The sequence below is a fragment of the Sander lucioperca genome, chromosome 1 (genome assembly GCF_008315115.2).
Source record: "Sander lucioperca isolate FBNREF2018 chromosome 1, SLUC_FBN_1.2, whole genome shotgun sequence".
Taxonomy (NCBI): domain Eukaryota; kingdom Metazoa; phylum Chordata; class Actinopteri; order Perciformes; family Percidae; genus Sander; species Sander lucioperca.
This window is the reverse complement of record NC_050173.1, coordinates 1,238,399-1,254,674: the sequence shown is the minus strand read 5'-3', so window position 1 is coordinate 1,254,674 and position 16,276 is coordinate 1,238,399. Positions and strand designations below refer to the sequence as shown.

The window sequence follows — 16,276 nt, the reverse complement described above, 5'->3', positions numbered from 1 at the left end:
GTTTAGTACACAGCCTGGAAGGAAACGCTGCCTGGAAGACGGCACTCGGGACAAAATATCCCAGGGTTATGCCTGAAGCTCATAACACGATAGCACAAAATGCTATTAGTAAGATAGCATGCTGTCTTTTTCAGCATAAATACCTAACTCAAACTCCAACTTATATTTATTAAGTGGAAACTTCATTTAGACAGTTCACGTATTGCTACAGCAGGGGGCAGTATGCGCTCCACAGGTTGGTTTGTGATCCGTCAGAGAGCAAGAAGAAGAAGAAGAAAACGTAAACAGTGCACATGGTGGCTCTCTGTAGCATGACAAGTATAAAGTTACTATTTGGTTTACTGCAGTCCCGATGACACCAGAAGGAGAACTTCCGGAGGCAACATGACAACACTGAGGAGGATTCATTCATGGCTGCCCCTCCTGCAGCGACTCAGCTGTGACCGCCTGCTTCACACACTCAGCACCGGCCACACACACCGTCACACACTCAGCACCGGCCACACACACTGGCCCAGAGCTGCGGCTCCCGCACAGTCTAGGGCGTTTGCACTCTCCGCATGCAGGTGGAAGAACACAGATGACTTCAGCAGTGGTCAGCACGAGGAGGAAGATGATGATGATGATGATTTCATTGATGACAGCGAGGTGGAGCAGCTGTTCCAGCTGCAGGTTCCGGCAGGCCTCGGAGAGGGTCAGCAGAGAGTGTTCATCGTTCACCCTGATGTCAAGTGGGGAAGCAGGAAACAGCACCTGACAACCGGTAACGTGTGTGTGTGTGTGTGTGTGTGTGTGTGTGTGTGTGTGTGTGTGTGTGTGTGTGTGTGTGTGTGTGTGTGTCTGTGTGGGGGCAGCAAAAACTCCTGTCCTGAGGAGTGTCTCCTCATGGGAGTCACAGGACAGTGTCTGACTGTCCTGGGACACTCCTCAGGACACTACTAACAGGACAGGACCGTTTTTGCTGCCACTGCTGCTGGAGAATCACTCACTTTACTGCTTTGTGTGCAGCTGAGCTGATGATGGCTGAGGCTGTGGGGCTTGTGAACACTTTGGACAACTGGAGAGTTGTGGACAAGATCATCATGTCCACCAAAACACCAGAGAAGAAGAGGATATTTGGCAAAGGCAACTTCCAGTCTCTGACAGGTATTATCTCCATGATGTGTCCAGCTGCGCACCTGGGCAGTGAGTGTGTCTTAATACTGACTCTGTGCTTCTTTTACCCCTTCAGAGAAAATCAGGCAGACAGCAGGGATCACTGCAGTGTTTGTGAATGTGGAGCGTCTGTCTCCTTTGTCTGAGGTAAGTTTATTTGAAAATCACTCTCGGGCTGGCTGCATACAGGAAGGGTTTACACACTGACGGCCATGTTTTCCTCCACACAGAGGGAGTTTGAGGAGGCCTGGGGGGTTAAAGTCTTTGACAGATACTCAGTGGTGCTCCACATCTTCCGTTGCAACGCCAGGACGAAAGAGGCCAAGTTACAGATCTCTCTGGCAGAGATCCCATTGTTAAGGTAACTTTGCCTGCTCAAAATGTCCCATCATTGACATGATTTTTTTTTCTCTCCAATTTATGTTTTTCACATCACCCATTGGGATTTTAAAATGTCTTCATCTGATGGTGGCAGATCTCGTCTGAAAAATGAAATGGCAAACTTGGATCAGCAGGGTGGAGGGTCGAGATACATCGGAGGTTCAGGTAACATCCCAGAGCGATTAAACAGCAGCATACACATGTATGTATGGAAGTGTGTGTGTGTGTGTGTGTGTGTGTGTGTGTGTGTGTGTGTATATGTACTGTATGTATTTATGGATGTACGTGTGGATGGATGGATGGATGGATGGATGTTAGGCATTGCTTCAGCTTGGTGATTGGTGCTTACAGGTGAGACACTGATAGAGGTGCAGCAGAGACTGCTGAAGGAGCGGGAGATGAAGATTCGCTCAGCGCTGGAAAAACTGCGGCGAAAGAGGCACCTGCTGCGATCCCAGCGGAAACACAAGGAGTTCCCCATCGTCTCTGTGTTAGGATACACAAACTGTGGTGAGAGACCGGAAACGGTGCTGGACTCATGTTTTTTTTTGAACTCATGTTTTATTGAAACATCACAAAACCAAACATACACCGTAATGTTGCCATATTCACAAGCTTTTCCAACAGTCCTTATGACATGTTCTTCAGCTGCAACAATAATTGCATAATTGCATTTTTGCAGATAGAGTACATCTTACAAAACCAATACAGAAATAACTGCCATGAAATCATACTAATAAAAAAAATGACTTGGCCTTGATCATATTAGATATAATATGCACTCTACCATAATATTATCATTGCAGTAGCAGAGGCATTACAGACATCCACCTCTTTAACCCTTGTGTTGTCTTCTTTGTGGCAACTTTGTGTTTTTCTGGGTCAAAATTTCAGCATTTTGTTGTTATTTTTCTCCACGTTTTTGTCACTTTTTTTTCCAATTATTTTGTCACTTTTTTGGCGTTTTTTTAATTACTTTTTTTTTTTTTCTCGCTTTTTCCAATGTTTTGTTCTCACTTTTTTCCAATTTTTTGGGAAAATGTAGACGATTTTTTTTTTCCCTGCATTTTTGTAGCTTTTTCCAACATTTGTCACTTTTTTCAACGTTCTTTTGTCATAGTTCTGATATAGAAAGTTTTTGTAAACGGGTCAAATTTGACCCGAGGACAACAGGAGGGTTAAGAATTTTGGCTTCTGAAGCCATAAGGCATATGTGATTATATTTCCAGTTGGTACAGCTTTGAACATTGTTTTGATAATGCCATGTTTAGCAGTTTGTGAGAATGTTCGCCACACTTTTGTTTTGTTTCTCTCCATCATCTGTCCAGGAAAAACCACCCTGATCAAAGCACTGACTGGCGACAATGGACTTCAACCCAGAAACCAACTGTTTGCCACGCTGGATGTCACCGTCCACGCCGGCCAGTTGCCCAGTCACATGACTGTTCTGTACGTGGACACCATCGGCTTCCTGTCCCAGCTGCCCCACCAGCTCATCGACTCCTTCTCTGCCACGCTGGAAGATATTAAACACTCTGTGTGTACATGTACCTGGTGCTCATGTCAAGGGTGTTTGTGATGAAATGCAGATCCAAAGTTTTCAGTGCGACTGGTTTTAGAAGAGAGTAAGAGTTGTTGACTCGTCTTTCCCGCCCTTCCAGGACCTGTTGGTTCACGTCAGAGACATCAGCCATCCAGAGACGGTGAATCAGAAGGTAAACGTACTGAGTGTACTGAAGAACATGCAAATCTCCGACCGGCTGATGAGCTCCATGATAGAAGTCCACAATAAAATTGACCTCATTGACAAGTAAGAGAAAACAAAAATCCACAAACAGATTCTAAGACTTTCAAAGATCTTTTATAATGCAAAATAAGACCAAGTTTATCCTTAAAGATCCCATATTGTAAAAAGTGAGGTTTCCATGTCTTTTTAGATAATAAAGCAGGTCGAGATACTATGTAAATATTGTGAAAGTATCAAAACGCTAAATTCACAGATGTACACAGCACATATTCAGAAACTGGGCCTTTAAAACGTGCCGTTAGGACTTCCGTACGGTTGTGATGTCACAACTACACTATAGATAGGTAGAAGGTGCCAGTGGTGGTGCAGAGACTCAGAGAGTGAAGATGCAGAAGATCTGGGGTGGATCCCAAGTCTTTTATTTGATAGCTCCTCGCTTAAACAGGAAGATGTTCTGGTCCGTCTTCTTGAAGGCCGTCTCAGAGTGCTTATTCCTGCCCCGAGGAGCGAGGAGGGATCTCCGAAAGCAAGCCGTCGCTAACTCCGCTCATACAGCTGACAAATTTCACGTGAAGTCTCATCCCTCTAAAACACATTTCCTCATTTCCTCTCTCCTCGCATGATTTCCTCGTGTCTCACCCATGCTTCCTCAGTGGGACAGATTAATACGCGAGGAATTGAAGCAAGTGAAGGAACCGTGGATGCAATTTAAGAAAAGTGAGATTCAGCCCAAGAGCACAGATGCGGAAGACACAAAACGCTGACCAATCAGAGGAGACTGGGCTTTTTGCCATAGTGGGCCATAAAGAGACAGGCGCTAAAACGGAGCGTTTTCAGACATGTATATTCAGACAGACTGTCTGTCTGAGAAAAAGTTTGAACATTAAAGCATGTAAACATGTTCGAGTAGAAAGCCAAAATACAAGTACTAACCCAAAAATCTCAGATCTCGACAGTAGATTCCATGATTTGCATCACAGAACCACAAAATGTAACTTACACAACTGAATTTAAGACATAAATTACCATATTTATCTGTATTCAAAACTATATAAGACATTACATTTAGATGACTAAATTGCAGACATAATTAATTGTCATCTTTTCCAGGACACACTGCATCCATATGGGTATTATTATGAGTGATATCATTTGTTGACCTTTTTTGTGTGTGCTGTGCGAATTTGGTCGAGTACTTGGTTAAGTACTTTCTGTCCCTCCTCAGCTATCAGTGTCCAGAGCTCAACACACTGGCCATATCTGCGTTGGAGGAGCGAGGCCTGGGTGAGCTGAGGAAAGCAGTGGAAGCAGAGATTGTAAACTCGACAGGAAAACACATTTTAGACCTCACAGTTGACCTCAGCACTCCTCAGTTAAGGTGAGAGCTGTTTTTCTCACTGTGTTTTGATTTTTTATATTTGAGAATAAGAGACCATCCACAGTTAATGCACGTCTTTGTCCACAGTTGGCTGTACAAGGAAGCCACCGTTCAGGACGTGCAGGTGAATGCAGATGAAGGCTCGGCTGTCGTCAAGGTGATCATCAGCGCCGCTGCCTACGGACGCTACAAGAAAGTGTTCACAGGCCCGTAGCAAAGTAGAGAATCTTTCTTGCATCCTGCACGACAACAGCTCCAAGGAAATGACTGCTCCATGTGGACTGCAAACTTCTTTTTAAAGAAAGAAAAAGACTATGTACTGTACAGTATATTTATATATCTGACGATATCATTTTATAAAAGAACGTCGACGTGGTTGTGAAACATTTTTGTTAAAGGAGCTCAGTCTGATACTGTTGGCTGCTGAGGTATTTAACCCAGAGTGACCTGGCTGACGCGCTGCATAATGTTTACATGCTGTGTAGCGTTCAAGAATCATCAGAAGATGTTGCTTATACGCCGTGTTGTCTTCCTGTCAACCGTGCAACTTATAGTTTTTCTGGGTCAAAATTTAAACTTTTTTTTCAACGTTTTGGTCGTCTTTTTCAAAACTTTTGTTGCTTCTCCCCCCCTTTTTTTTTGAATGCTATGAAATTGAATAAAACATCCAAATTTAAAGAAAGTAGTGAGCTGATCATATATTTTACTTGTGCAAGAGCATTGTGTGGAACAATCGTTATTTTTCTGAAAATTTGGTTGAAAGAAACCCACTTTTCTGATAAAGAATTGTTTTTTAAAATGGGTCAAATTTGACCCGAGGACAACACGAGGGTTATAGCAACAATAACAAAACATTTATTTGGTTTACCGTACAGCATGAAAATGTCCATTCTTTCAGTTTTCAGCATTAAATCCATAAACAATAAGACAGCATTTTGAACAAAGGTTTTGGCGCAAACACGCTCCAGCATCACAGCGTTCATCGTCACAGCGCTTTAGCGGTCAAAAACCATTTGCCCTTTTGGGGCAAACACCTGCCGACAACAATTTGGAGCTTACCTTTATAACCTTTATACCACAGCAACACCCAATATACAGTACATACAAGAAACAACAGCCAAAGTCTGAACACTTGAAACAATGTATTTGGCTCCTATAAGGATATAAAGGATGTTTTTTTGGTGAATGTAACACATACAGAAACTCAGATTGTAAAATACAGATTTGGTTCTAAACATTTATTTCAGTTAGAGGTCTTAATGATATGGGAGAGGATTAGGGCCACATGTGAAAACGTGTTGAGTTCTGAGATTAAAGTCAAAATTCTCGTTTCACGTGACCTTACGCCTCTTCCGTAGAACGACGACAAAAGTGCATAGAAATAGAAGTATCGAAAAGAGGAAATGAGGTATATGGTAGCTCTTTTAGGAAAAGTTCCCACTTTTGTTTGTTCTAGATGACAGCATTCTTCCGCAGAAGTTTTTTGTTCAGTGCAATGACCAGAGAGCAGAGCGGAAGTGGACCCACAAAGTCTCCCTTCGATGATGTTGAGGCTCTTGGGGTCCGACCCAGGCGCCTGCTCCTCCAGCCATTTCCTCAAACACCCCCAGTTACTGAAGGTCAGCGTCCGCAGGGATTGCTTCGGGTTCTCGGTGATGTAATATCTATCAGCTGTCTGGTTCAGGCCAGAGACGAAGAAGCCCTCTGGAAAAACAAGTTACTATGAGTTAATGGAAACACACAACATGCTGTAATGTTACACTGACTCTACTGGAGCGGCAACTAACGATTATTTTCGTCTGTGATTAATCGATTATTTGTTGGTTAGGCTATAAAATGTCTCGCCTGACAAGCCAGCCCCACATCCAGATGTTGGGTCTGAGAACTCACCATTGGCAGGGCTCAAGCCGAGGGGCGGGATAAACGGTTGTCTTTCAAATTCCCTCTGCTCGCAATAGGATAGCTCTACAACCAACCAGAGCAATGCTAGTTGATAGATTAAACTTTAAACTCCGAACACATCTTCCTTTTTTAAGAATAATCAGTGCCGTTCTTTGTTCTTTTCTCCAAGAAAATCTTAACTCCAAGTCTTCCAGAGTTGCGGCCAAAGCCGATTCCAAAGACCGCTGTTCGCCAGCAGCAGCCATCTTCTTTGTTTTCAAGTAGCAGGGAATTCACGCGGAACCGTCGCAACTCTGCCGTCATTATGTTAAGCCCGCCCACCGACTCTCTACACGATGTGATTGGCCTGACTAGAGTTTGGTTTTTATAGCTCGCAAGCCAACAGAGAGTTGCTAGACGACCCTGGCTGCAAATTACATTTGCTGCTGCTAGGGTGCGTCTAGATTTCTAGGCTATAAAATGTCAGAAAATGGTGAAATATGTCGATCAATGTTTCCCAAAGCCCATGAAGACGTCCCTCAAATGTCTTGTTTTGTCCACAACTCAAAGATATTCAGTTTACTGTCAAAGAGGAGAGAAGAAACTAGAAAATATGAAATATATATTTTAGGGGCTTTCCGACCGGAGGGATTCTTGCAGTTCTTAGAACTAAACGTTCCTAGAACACTTTTTTTCATTGTGGTCCGATAGGAAAAATTTGGGGATTTTTAAGTTCCTCTGGCCTCAGTAGCGTACTTTTTTAGTTCCTACTTCAGAGCAGGGTCTTTTCCCTTTTCCTAGGTGTACTTGATTGGTCGAACTTATAAGTCATGCCCACTGCCAACTCGGAACTTGCAGACTAACCAACAACTGGACATTTTTAACAATTTTCACCATCTTATTCATCATTAAATTCACTTCTGACAACGTTTTAGGCAAGAAATGAACTGTTTAGATTTCAAATATAGGCAGTCTTGCGAAAATTGATGCCGAATTGACAATTTGCTTCCTAAAGTTTTCGGAGCTCCATGAAGTGAGGCGACAGCCAGCAAGCGCCTGCCCCGGCCGCTAGCTCGTCGTTAGGCCATGACTGGCTCAGAGACCCCGCTGTGAGCTGGAGGTCTCTCAGACCGCTCTCGTAAATAAGAGGCTTTTATTTCGCCGTTGACGGATCGTTTGTTTAAATATCACAACACATGTCCATCATAACATTAACGGGAACTTGTGGTTAACTGTCTTTTCGGAGTTAAACTCCACAAGCATGCCCTGCGGGCTTGACAACCTCGCTGACCGGGCAGTCACACACACACACACACACACACGTCCACAGTGCAGCAGGCAGAGGCGGGGGAGAGAGAGATACCCTTTGTCTTTGGGAGACTTGTTTAAATTATGATAAATATGCTATATACATTAGATTTAGTATTTAGTTCATACTTTTTTTGGTGTATTTGTTTTCTGATTTTAACGCTATAAAGACCGTTGCCGTGCTTGCGTCACTCTCTTACCCCTCCTACCAGTCCTTATATTATGGCCTCTTGGCCAGTGGGAATGCAAACGGAAAAAAAGATTTTAGGGGAGAGTAGTTCTTAGAACTGCTTAGAAGTGTACCTTTCCTCTAAAAAGTAGGCTACACGTACTATCCGGTCAGAAAGCCCCTATTGAAGAAGCTGGAATCAGAGAACTTTTACAAGTTGACTCAAACCGATTATCTAAATAGTTGTTTAGAAAAATAAATAGGGGTTTTTAGTCTCTACTGGTCTTAACCCTTGTGTTGTCCTCGGGTCAAATTTGACCTGTTTTCAAAGTTTTTTATATCAGAAATATGGGTTTCTTACAACCAAATTGTCCCAAAATAACTAGGATGCATGCATGTGCGTTGTATGGAACCCTTACAACATATACATCCATGCATCCATGTTGTTTTATTTAATTTCAGAGCATTTACATTTTTTTTTTTCTTTTAATGGTTTCAAAACAGCATCCTGACCGAACTTTGACATAAACCAGTCTGTGATTCACTCAACATCCTCTGATCTTAGCTATTCTATTAGTCAAAATAATTCATAATTTCTGCTTTTTTTCAAACTCAAAAATTAGGTATGATGTCATTTAAATTAAGTTTATTTACCATGAATAAAAAAAGCGTTGAAAAGAGGGACAAAAACTTTTTTAAAAAGCGGCAAAACGTCGTAAAATGTTCAAAACATTTTGACCCAGAATGACAAGTTCCTGGCCGACGGTGAAAACAACACAAGGGTTAAGCTTGTCACTGTACTCGGAGTCAGTGTGAGTGAACCTCACCTGGACGTCCCAGGTCTTTGTTCCAGTCCAGGTAACTGATCACTCCTTGTGCTGTGTGCTGGTTGGCCCACCAGTAAGGGATGGCAGGCCACAGCTCCCGATGTCTCGCTGCACTCTGGGAGTCGTAGGACAGGACGACCTGGTAACCAGATGCCCACAGGCTCCGCAGGGTCAGGACGGATTCCTGTGGAGGGCAGGGGAGCTTGTTTAAGGCAGAGTGTTGTTTTTATACCGTGAATCAGCTGTACGTGGAGAACGCTAACCTTCTGGGGGCAGAGCTTTGAGCCAAACAGCTTCTTCAGGGAGAAAATGAACAACTGATGGAGTTTGTCCTCGATTCCCTCAAAATGGCTGCAAGCAAGAATAACAATCTCCTTTGGGTGAGAGTCCAGCCAGGTGGCAACAGACGACAGGGTTTCCTGTAAAGGGAGGACATTTATAGAGACATGCTATAAAAGCCCAAAGTGAAACTCTGAGTTGGAACGAATTACAATAACTCACGTTACTGTAATTAAGTCGTTTGTTTTGTATTTTTACTTTTTAAAAGTAGTTTTTAAAATCTGTAATTTAAAAAATAGAAACAAGGTTTTTGATCATTATTGGTGCTTATTTCTTAGAACTTAATCAGAACAGGTGAAAGTGCTTGAAATGTAACAATTTTGTGTGTAACACACACAGACACCTACAATCAGACTCACAGACACACACAGACACACACACACACACACACACACACACACACACACACAGCAGGCCCAGTTAGGAGGAGAACACAGTTAAGTTTCATAGCACCTACAATTACTACACTGGGGTCCAGTAGACCCGAACACCTCATATGTAATAGTTATGTGTAGGGGGGGTGTAGCATGTGCAGTCATTGACAATAAGTTCTTCATAGAAAATGCGCCAAGGCCAATGAGTTTGAGTTAGCAGAAATAATAAATAGCATAATTTTTCTTTTAGCAAACATTGAAAACGGGTCCCACAGACCCGAACACCACACAAAGGTTAAATATGTTTTGTTTGAAGTATTGTTTGCTACACTTTAAATCACATCCGTTACTGAGTTGTGAAAAAAAGTAAATAAAAAAGGTCTCTAAGGTTGTTTTGTATCTGTCAACAAACTAAATCGAAAGTCTATCAAATCTCAAAGACTGTGACTTCATTAAATAAGTATAAATAAGATATTAGATAAGTATAAAAAGTAACTGTAAAAAAGTAACTAAGTATGTGGCCGGGTTGGTTCAGTGTGTACAGCAGGCGTACATACAGTATACTGAGAGGTTTATGCTTCGATGCAGAGGTCCAGGGTTTGAGTACGACCTGTGATGATTTCCTAAATGTCTTCCCCCCCCCTCTCTCTCTCCCCTTTCTCACCTAGCTGTCCTGTCAAATAAAGGCGAAAAAACAAGTAACTAAGTAACTTACACTAAGTTTATTTTAAATGAGTTACTTTTTCACTTTTACTTGAGAAGATTTTTATACCGGTAACTTCGGTACCGTTAATTTCACTAATAGAAAAAGTTCATCAAATTAGCACTGCTACTCTGTGCTCCTCACCACGGGGATTCTCAGGTGCTGCGAGCAAATCACTCCGCCCAAGTAGCAGAAGTAGCAGTGCTTCGCCTTCTGAGAATATAGTTCCCAGTATGTATACGGTTAGAAGATGGCTGTGTCTCATGTGACCTTGTTATTTGTACACGCTGTGACTATACAAATCACAACATATAAATATGAAAATGTTGGCGTTATTTTGTCACTTATTGGGAGCAGTAGGCTAGATGGAGCCGGTTACCTCCAGGATCTGTGCTAAACTAGGCTAGCGGTGGGTGCGTCAGACAGAGTTACAACATGCACGAAGATGAGAAGGGTATGTATGGACTTATCTAACTTTGAGGAATACGGGGAATAAAACAAAGTCTCAATAAGTCAGCGTGTTCCTTTAAGATGATTATACTCACCAGAACGGTTAGATGTGTGTATATGACGTGTGTGAAGTACAGGTCGCTGGAGGAGTCTTTGGGTTTGTGTGCAACACGGAGATCGAAGAAGCGAATCCCCATCGAAAGTTGCTCCTCGCTGCTTTTGTCCTTGGGAGGAAGAGCAATTTATTAAAACGTAAAAAATACTTCTATGATTGTGTCTTACAGCACAGCAATACCTTCTCAGTCCCATAGGGGTCCTTCTACCCACTTTGACACAGTCCCCTATCACAACATACCTGTGTTGTAGCCCATCTAAAGATGGCAGGTCTGGTAAAGCAGGAGAAAAGTCTGTCCAGGAGCCGGAAAAAGTCTGATTCAGACGGGACCAAGGGGGAGTTTATGTCCAGACAATAACTCATGGCATCATGGCTCCTTGGACAAACAGGTGTGAATAAAAAGCTTTACAAGTTCCTCAACTCTGAAGTGGGAAAGACTAGTTTGGATTACCTAACCACTAGATTCAGATTCAGCAAAACACTCATTCATTAACATCTAAAAGTATTTGTGTGATTGGTTTAATTAGTGTGTGTGTGTGTGTGTGTGTGTGTGTGTGTGTGTGTGTGTGTGTGTGTGTGTGTGTATGTGTGTGTGTGGGTGGTATAGAATAGGCCTGTAGAAGTATGTAGAAAGGGATGTGTTCTCAGGTTCAGTGAGACTTCCTGAACAAATAAAACCAAATGATTAACTAAACCAATACAGGTGATCATAAAATAATAACATGGACAAGGCAAAACAAGTGAAATAAAAATAAAAGAATAATAATAAAAGATTGTATTTAGTTTACCATAATGGGAGAATACCAGCAACTATTCACATTTAGGCCCGAAGCAGTGCATTTAGGCTAGATGGCATTTTTGTGTATAGAAATTACTTGTTTTATTAATTGATGATCAGAAAATTGTTGATCCAGGAGTAGTTGGCTATTCTGCACTGGTAACTTGGTAACTAACATTATCACAAGTTAGGATGAAACCAGCGAGAGAGAAAGTGAGTGTTACATTTGCCGGGTATGGCCAGGTTAGTGAGAGGGACGTCCCACAGCTCCGCGGGTAGAGCTGACATCCAGTCCTGGCAGCCGAGATCCATGTCGCACGGTCGGTAGTTTAGCTAGATTAAACGACATATAACGGACAGTACTGTCCGTTATATGTCGTTTAATCTAGCTATGTGTATGTGCTATGTGTATTTACAACTGGTATTTAATGACCCCACTTAGTATTGTTTTTTTCTGTTCAGTTTGCTTTGTATTCATTAAAAAACTGCTATTTAATGAGCAAATCATTTCTAGATCTGTTTTTATTATAGTGATAACATTTTACTTAACATTACAACGTTTTATACAGACTGATATGAATCCATCATTTTCAAACTAATGTTATATGAAGGAATGAAGACTAAATTCTGATGAACAACACACAACAGTGATGCAAAAACGGACACAAACAATCCAGTTTCTGGTGTTCTTTCAGTTATATTACAGTTTAGGTTTTACTATAGGGCTTGGGCGCCGTTGCATTCTGGGACGTGGCGGCCATGTTGATGGCCTCGCGAATGTAAACATACAGCAATTCGAACGAGGAGAAGAAGCAGAGTTGGGAGAAAGAAAAGAAAAAAAAAAAATGTTAAAATCCAGAAAAGGATGTGGAATTTACCAGGATACTTTAAATAGGGAAGCCAGGGCAGGCAATCAACATGGCGGCCACGCCAAGTAGTGACGTCACGACGCCCAAGCCCTATTTATGGAGGATGAGCTAAAATGAAGCTAAGTAGAGCTAGATGTCTAAGGGGAAATCACCTGGAATAGATGGGATAACCGTGAAATGTCTCTCTATGGGAGTGATAACTTAAAACTGCTCTATAACGCCTATTTAGACTGTATCTCATAAGGAACTCTTTCTACTATCCCTAAAACTAACAAATATCATCTTGTATTGGATAATTGGAGACCAAATTGTACTTTGTTATGCAACGATTATAAATTGCTGGCACTTGTCTAATCGTCTGAATGAGGGATTATCACTTCTCAATGATGAGTGTCAATCAGCTTTCATAACGGGTAGAAATAATCACACCAGGTTGTTATTAGAAATGCTGGATTAGCCTGTTTAGTCCTTATTACACAAGAAGAAGAAGCACCCTGTGGCAGACACTTCACATTTTAGAAAGAAAAAAACTTTATTTTTTTTAACCTAATTTATTTTTGGGATAGCAATGCCAGCTTTGTAGTTAAACTCAGCGACAGAAACATTGACCAAAGCGGAAAAAATACAAAAACTTTGGGGGAAAGCATCAAAAGGTTCAAAAGCGTTGAAAACGCGTCAGATAAGTCAAAAAAATGATCAAAAGCTTCGGGGAAGAAAACGTCAAAAACATTGAAAAAAGCAAAAAAATAATAGGAGCATGCCCCCGGAACGCGATTTGGGTCGAGCACCCAATGCTTACAACGTCTGCCTCCACCCCTGCTTTGAAGTCTAAAGTACTTTTTGATTATAACAGAGGATTGTGTGTACGAGTTCCGAATATATATGCCTTGTCCATAGATAAACCACATTTCAAATTCATCAAATGGCCCATTTCCCCTAAAGTATAAAGTAAAATAATGTATAAAATCTATCCAGTCCCTGACTTTCAAGGTTCAAATTTGAAGGAGATTTTGTATTTTGTGAAGCGGTTGATGCGACTTTGAAACACAAGTTCTTTTTTTGCCATGTGTCCAAAAGCTTCTGGTCCGTCCGCTACATAAATTGGCTGTCACTCAAGATTAATGATATCCCGAGCTTTGACTTATCACACATCCTCTTTTATATGGATAGTAGGGCTCGGCGATATGGAGAAAATCAAATATCACAATATTTTTGACCAAATACATCAATGTCGCTATTGCGGCGATATTGTAGGGTTGACTATTGGTGCTTTCACAAAATATTTACACAAGGAATTTTGATAAATAATCACCAATAATATGGATACAATGACTAAGTCAGTAAAGGCAAATAATAAGAAAACAGCTAGAGCAGTATGGTTAGTTCAGAAAATGACATCACTTTACCGTAATGTAGCCTTTAAAACCAGGAAAAGACAACACGTCATATCGCAATGTTATGATTTCCAAAATTTAGGACGATACCTAGCCTCATATGTCGCTGTTGATATAATATTGATCTATTGCCCAGCCCTAATGGATAGGCTACTTTTTATGCTTATAACTCCGTATGTTGTTTCACCTTTGAGTGAAAAATGCTTCCACAGAATAAAATAAAACATGTGATGTTGACTGATTTAAAAAAAAAAAATTGTATATATATATATATAAATGTGCGTGTTTGTTTTCCTTGGTCTCCAAACAGATCATGGCTCTGTCTAGAAGCGGCATATAGCTCAACTCAAGTCCCAGTTTGGTCCAAATGAGCTCCCATAACTCATGATACATAACCAGGTCCGACCAGGGTCCTGACGCGCCCTACGAAGCAGCTCGATTGGTTGAGGTTAGGCATTGACCTCGAGTGGTTAAAGGACAATTCCGGCGCAAAATGAACCTAGGAGTTAATAACATATGTGTACCCAGTCGACCGTTCTCTGGGACATGTTTTCATGCTAATCGAATGTGTATTTAGCTTGAAACAAGCTAGCGCGAACCGGTGATTAGCTGCTAACGCTACCTTTCGGGGCAGAGGGTAAATTGCTATTTTATACCACTAACAAGGCTCAAAATAGCACCACACTTCAACGGTAGCATAATGATTTATTAAAAAGATAGATTATAAAGACAGTAGCGTTCATGTTTACATGTGGGCGCCATCTTGGAAAACAGTCATGAGCAGTCGAACCACGAATGCTGTGTTTGAGCTATGTTACTGGTTGCACAGCGTTCGTCGTTCGACTGATTGTTTTCCAAGATGGCACCCACATGTAAAAATGAGTTTGAGTTTAGTTTATTTATGGAAGGGGACAGCGCAAATTAATAAAACACATGATTTCCCATATGTTAAAAAAGCCAGAATTAGCCAAAAGGCTATTTTATGTATATCTGTAGTCCCCCTGCCTTCGATGTTAAAAAAGGCTCTTTTTTTTTTAAATACAAAAAAACAACACAAGCAAAACAATACTTAGCATAAAGAGTCACAGAGATAGACAACAACAAAACAAAGTAGGCCTACAACACACAACTTAGCATAAAACAAGACACAACACAAAAACAGAAAGATATACAACAAGGCAAAACAACAGGGTATAAAGTGAAAAAAATATAAATTAGAACAGACACAACCATATGTTAATTAACTGTAACTCTTATAAGAACAATAAAAGCAGTATTAAACTAGGGGGAAACAATAAGTAAAATTCATATTGACTCAAACTAACTAACGAACTAGAGGTTCGAGTCAATTAGCACCCCAAGATATTTAAATTCCTTCACAACCTGTAATTTTGACCTAATGATTCTAATGATTTCTGACTCTGTAATGCTTCTTATGAAGGCAGGTTCTACTGTGATTACTGGATACACTCTGTCCTGATCTACTAGGAAACTATGTGATATTTCAGCTACAGAGTCAATATAGTGATTGAGGGCCTCTGCTATTTCTGTTGGCTGTCTTAGGAAAATTCCATTGTGGTTAATTTCAAGCATTTTTCTATTGCTGTGATGTTCCCCTGTCAGTTTCTTTAATTGGCTCCAGATTATTTTAACATTTCCTCTGGCTTCATGTAAAGCGGCAATAAAAAAGTTTGCCTTGACTTTTCTAATTTCCTTCACTACCTTGTTTCTTAACATGATATAGTGAAACTTGTCATGATGAAATTTTGTTTCAATGACTTTTTTTTAGAGCAAGATCACGCTCTTTCATCAGTTTAAAAATGTTATCATTTAACCAAGGGAGACTGTTATTTTTGGCCCTATGTTTAATCTTACGGGTACATTTTGAGATATGAACGCTACTGTCTTTATAATCTATCTTTTTAATAAACTGTCTGTACGCTTACAAAGTTCTCAATGCTTCGGTTTACATGTGGGACCCTCATTATGCTACCGTTGAAGTGTGGTGCTATTTTGAGCCTTGTTAGTGGTATAAAATAGTGATTTACCCTCTGCCCCGAAAGGTAGCGTTAGCAGCTAACCACCTGTTCACGCTAGCTTGTTTCAAGCTAAATACACATTCGATTAGCATGAAAACATGTCCCAGAGAACAGTCGACTGGGTATACATATGTTATTAACCCCTAGGTTCATTTTGCGCCGGAATTGTCCTTTAAGGTTAGGACAGCAGATTGGTCAGGGGATAGAACCTGAACAAATCAGGTTACGTTACGTGTTACGTTACTTGCGTAAGCATGGACGCCTGGCCTGGCCAATAGTAATGTGTGAATGCTATTGAAGGGCGGGTCTTGCCTAGAAGTTGCGTGGATTCCGTAATAATGCGGGTCAGACACATAAATCATGACAACG

General features: G+C 41.1%; 1 protein-coding gene and 1 pseudogene across 1 annotated transcript; one reads left to right on the top strand and one right to left on the bottom strand.

Annotated features, from left to right (window-relative positions):
• Positions 1-254: 254 nt before the first annotated feature.
• On the top strand, positions 255-5,021 carry LOC116042212 (putative GTP-binding protein 6). The gene is given in 11 exon segments (XM_036000811.1): positions 255-352; positions 354-763; positions 1,009-1,146; positions 1,232-1,302; positions 1,386-1,516; positions 1,631-1,701; positions 1,888-2,046; positions 2,865-3,073; positions 3,198-3,346; positions 4,509-4,661; positions 4,749-5,021. Coding segments are annotated over 11 exon segments (1,677 nt in total). The 5' UTR covers positions 255-293; the 3' UTR covers positions 4,876-5,021.
• A 982-nt stretch (positions 5,022-6,003) lies between these two features.
• LOC116042229 lies at positions 6,004-11,925 on the bottom strand (annotated as a pseudogene).
• Between the last annotated feature and the right edge of the window lie 4,351 nt (positions 11,926-16,276).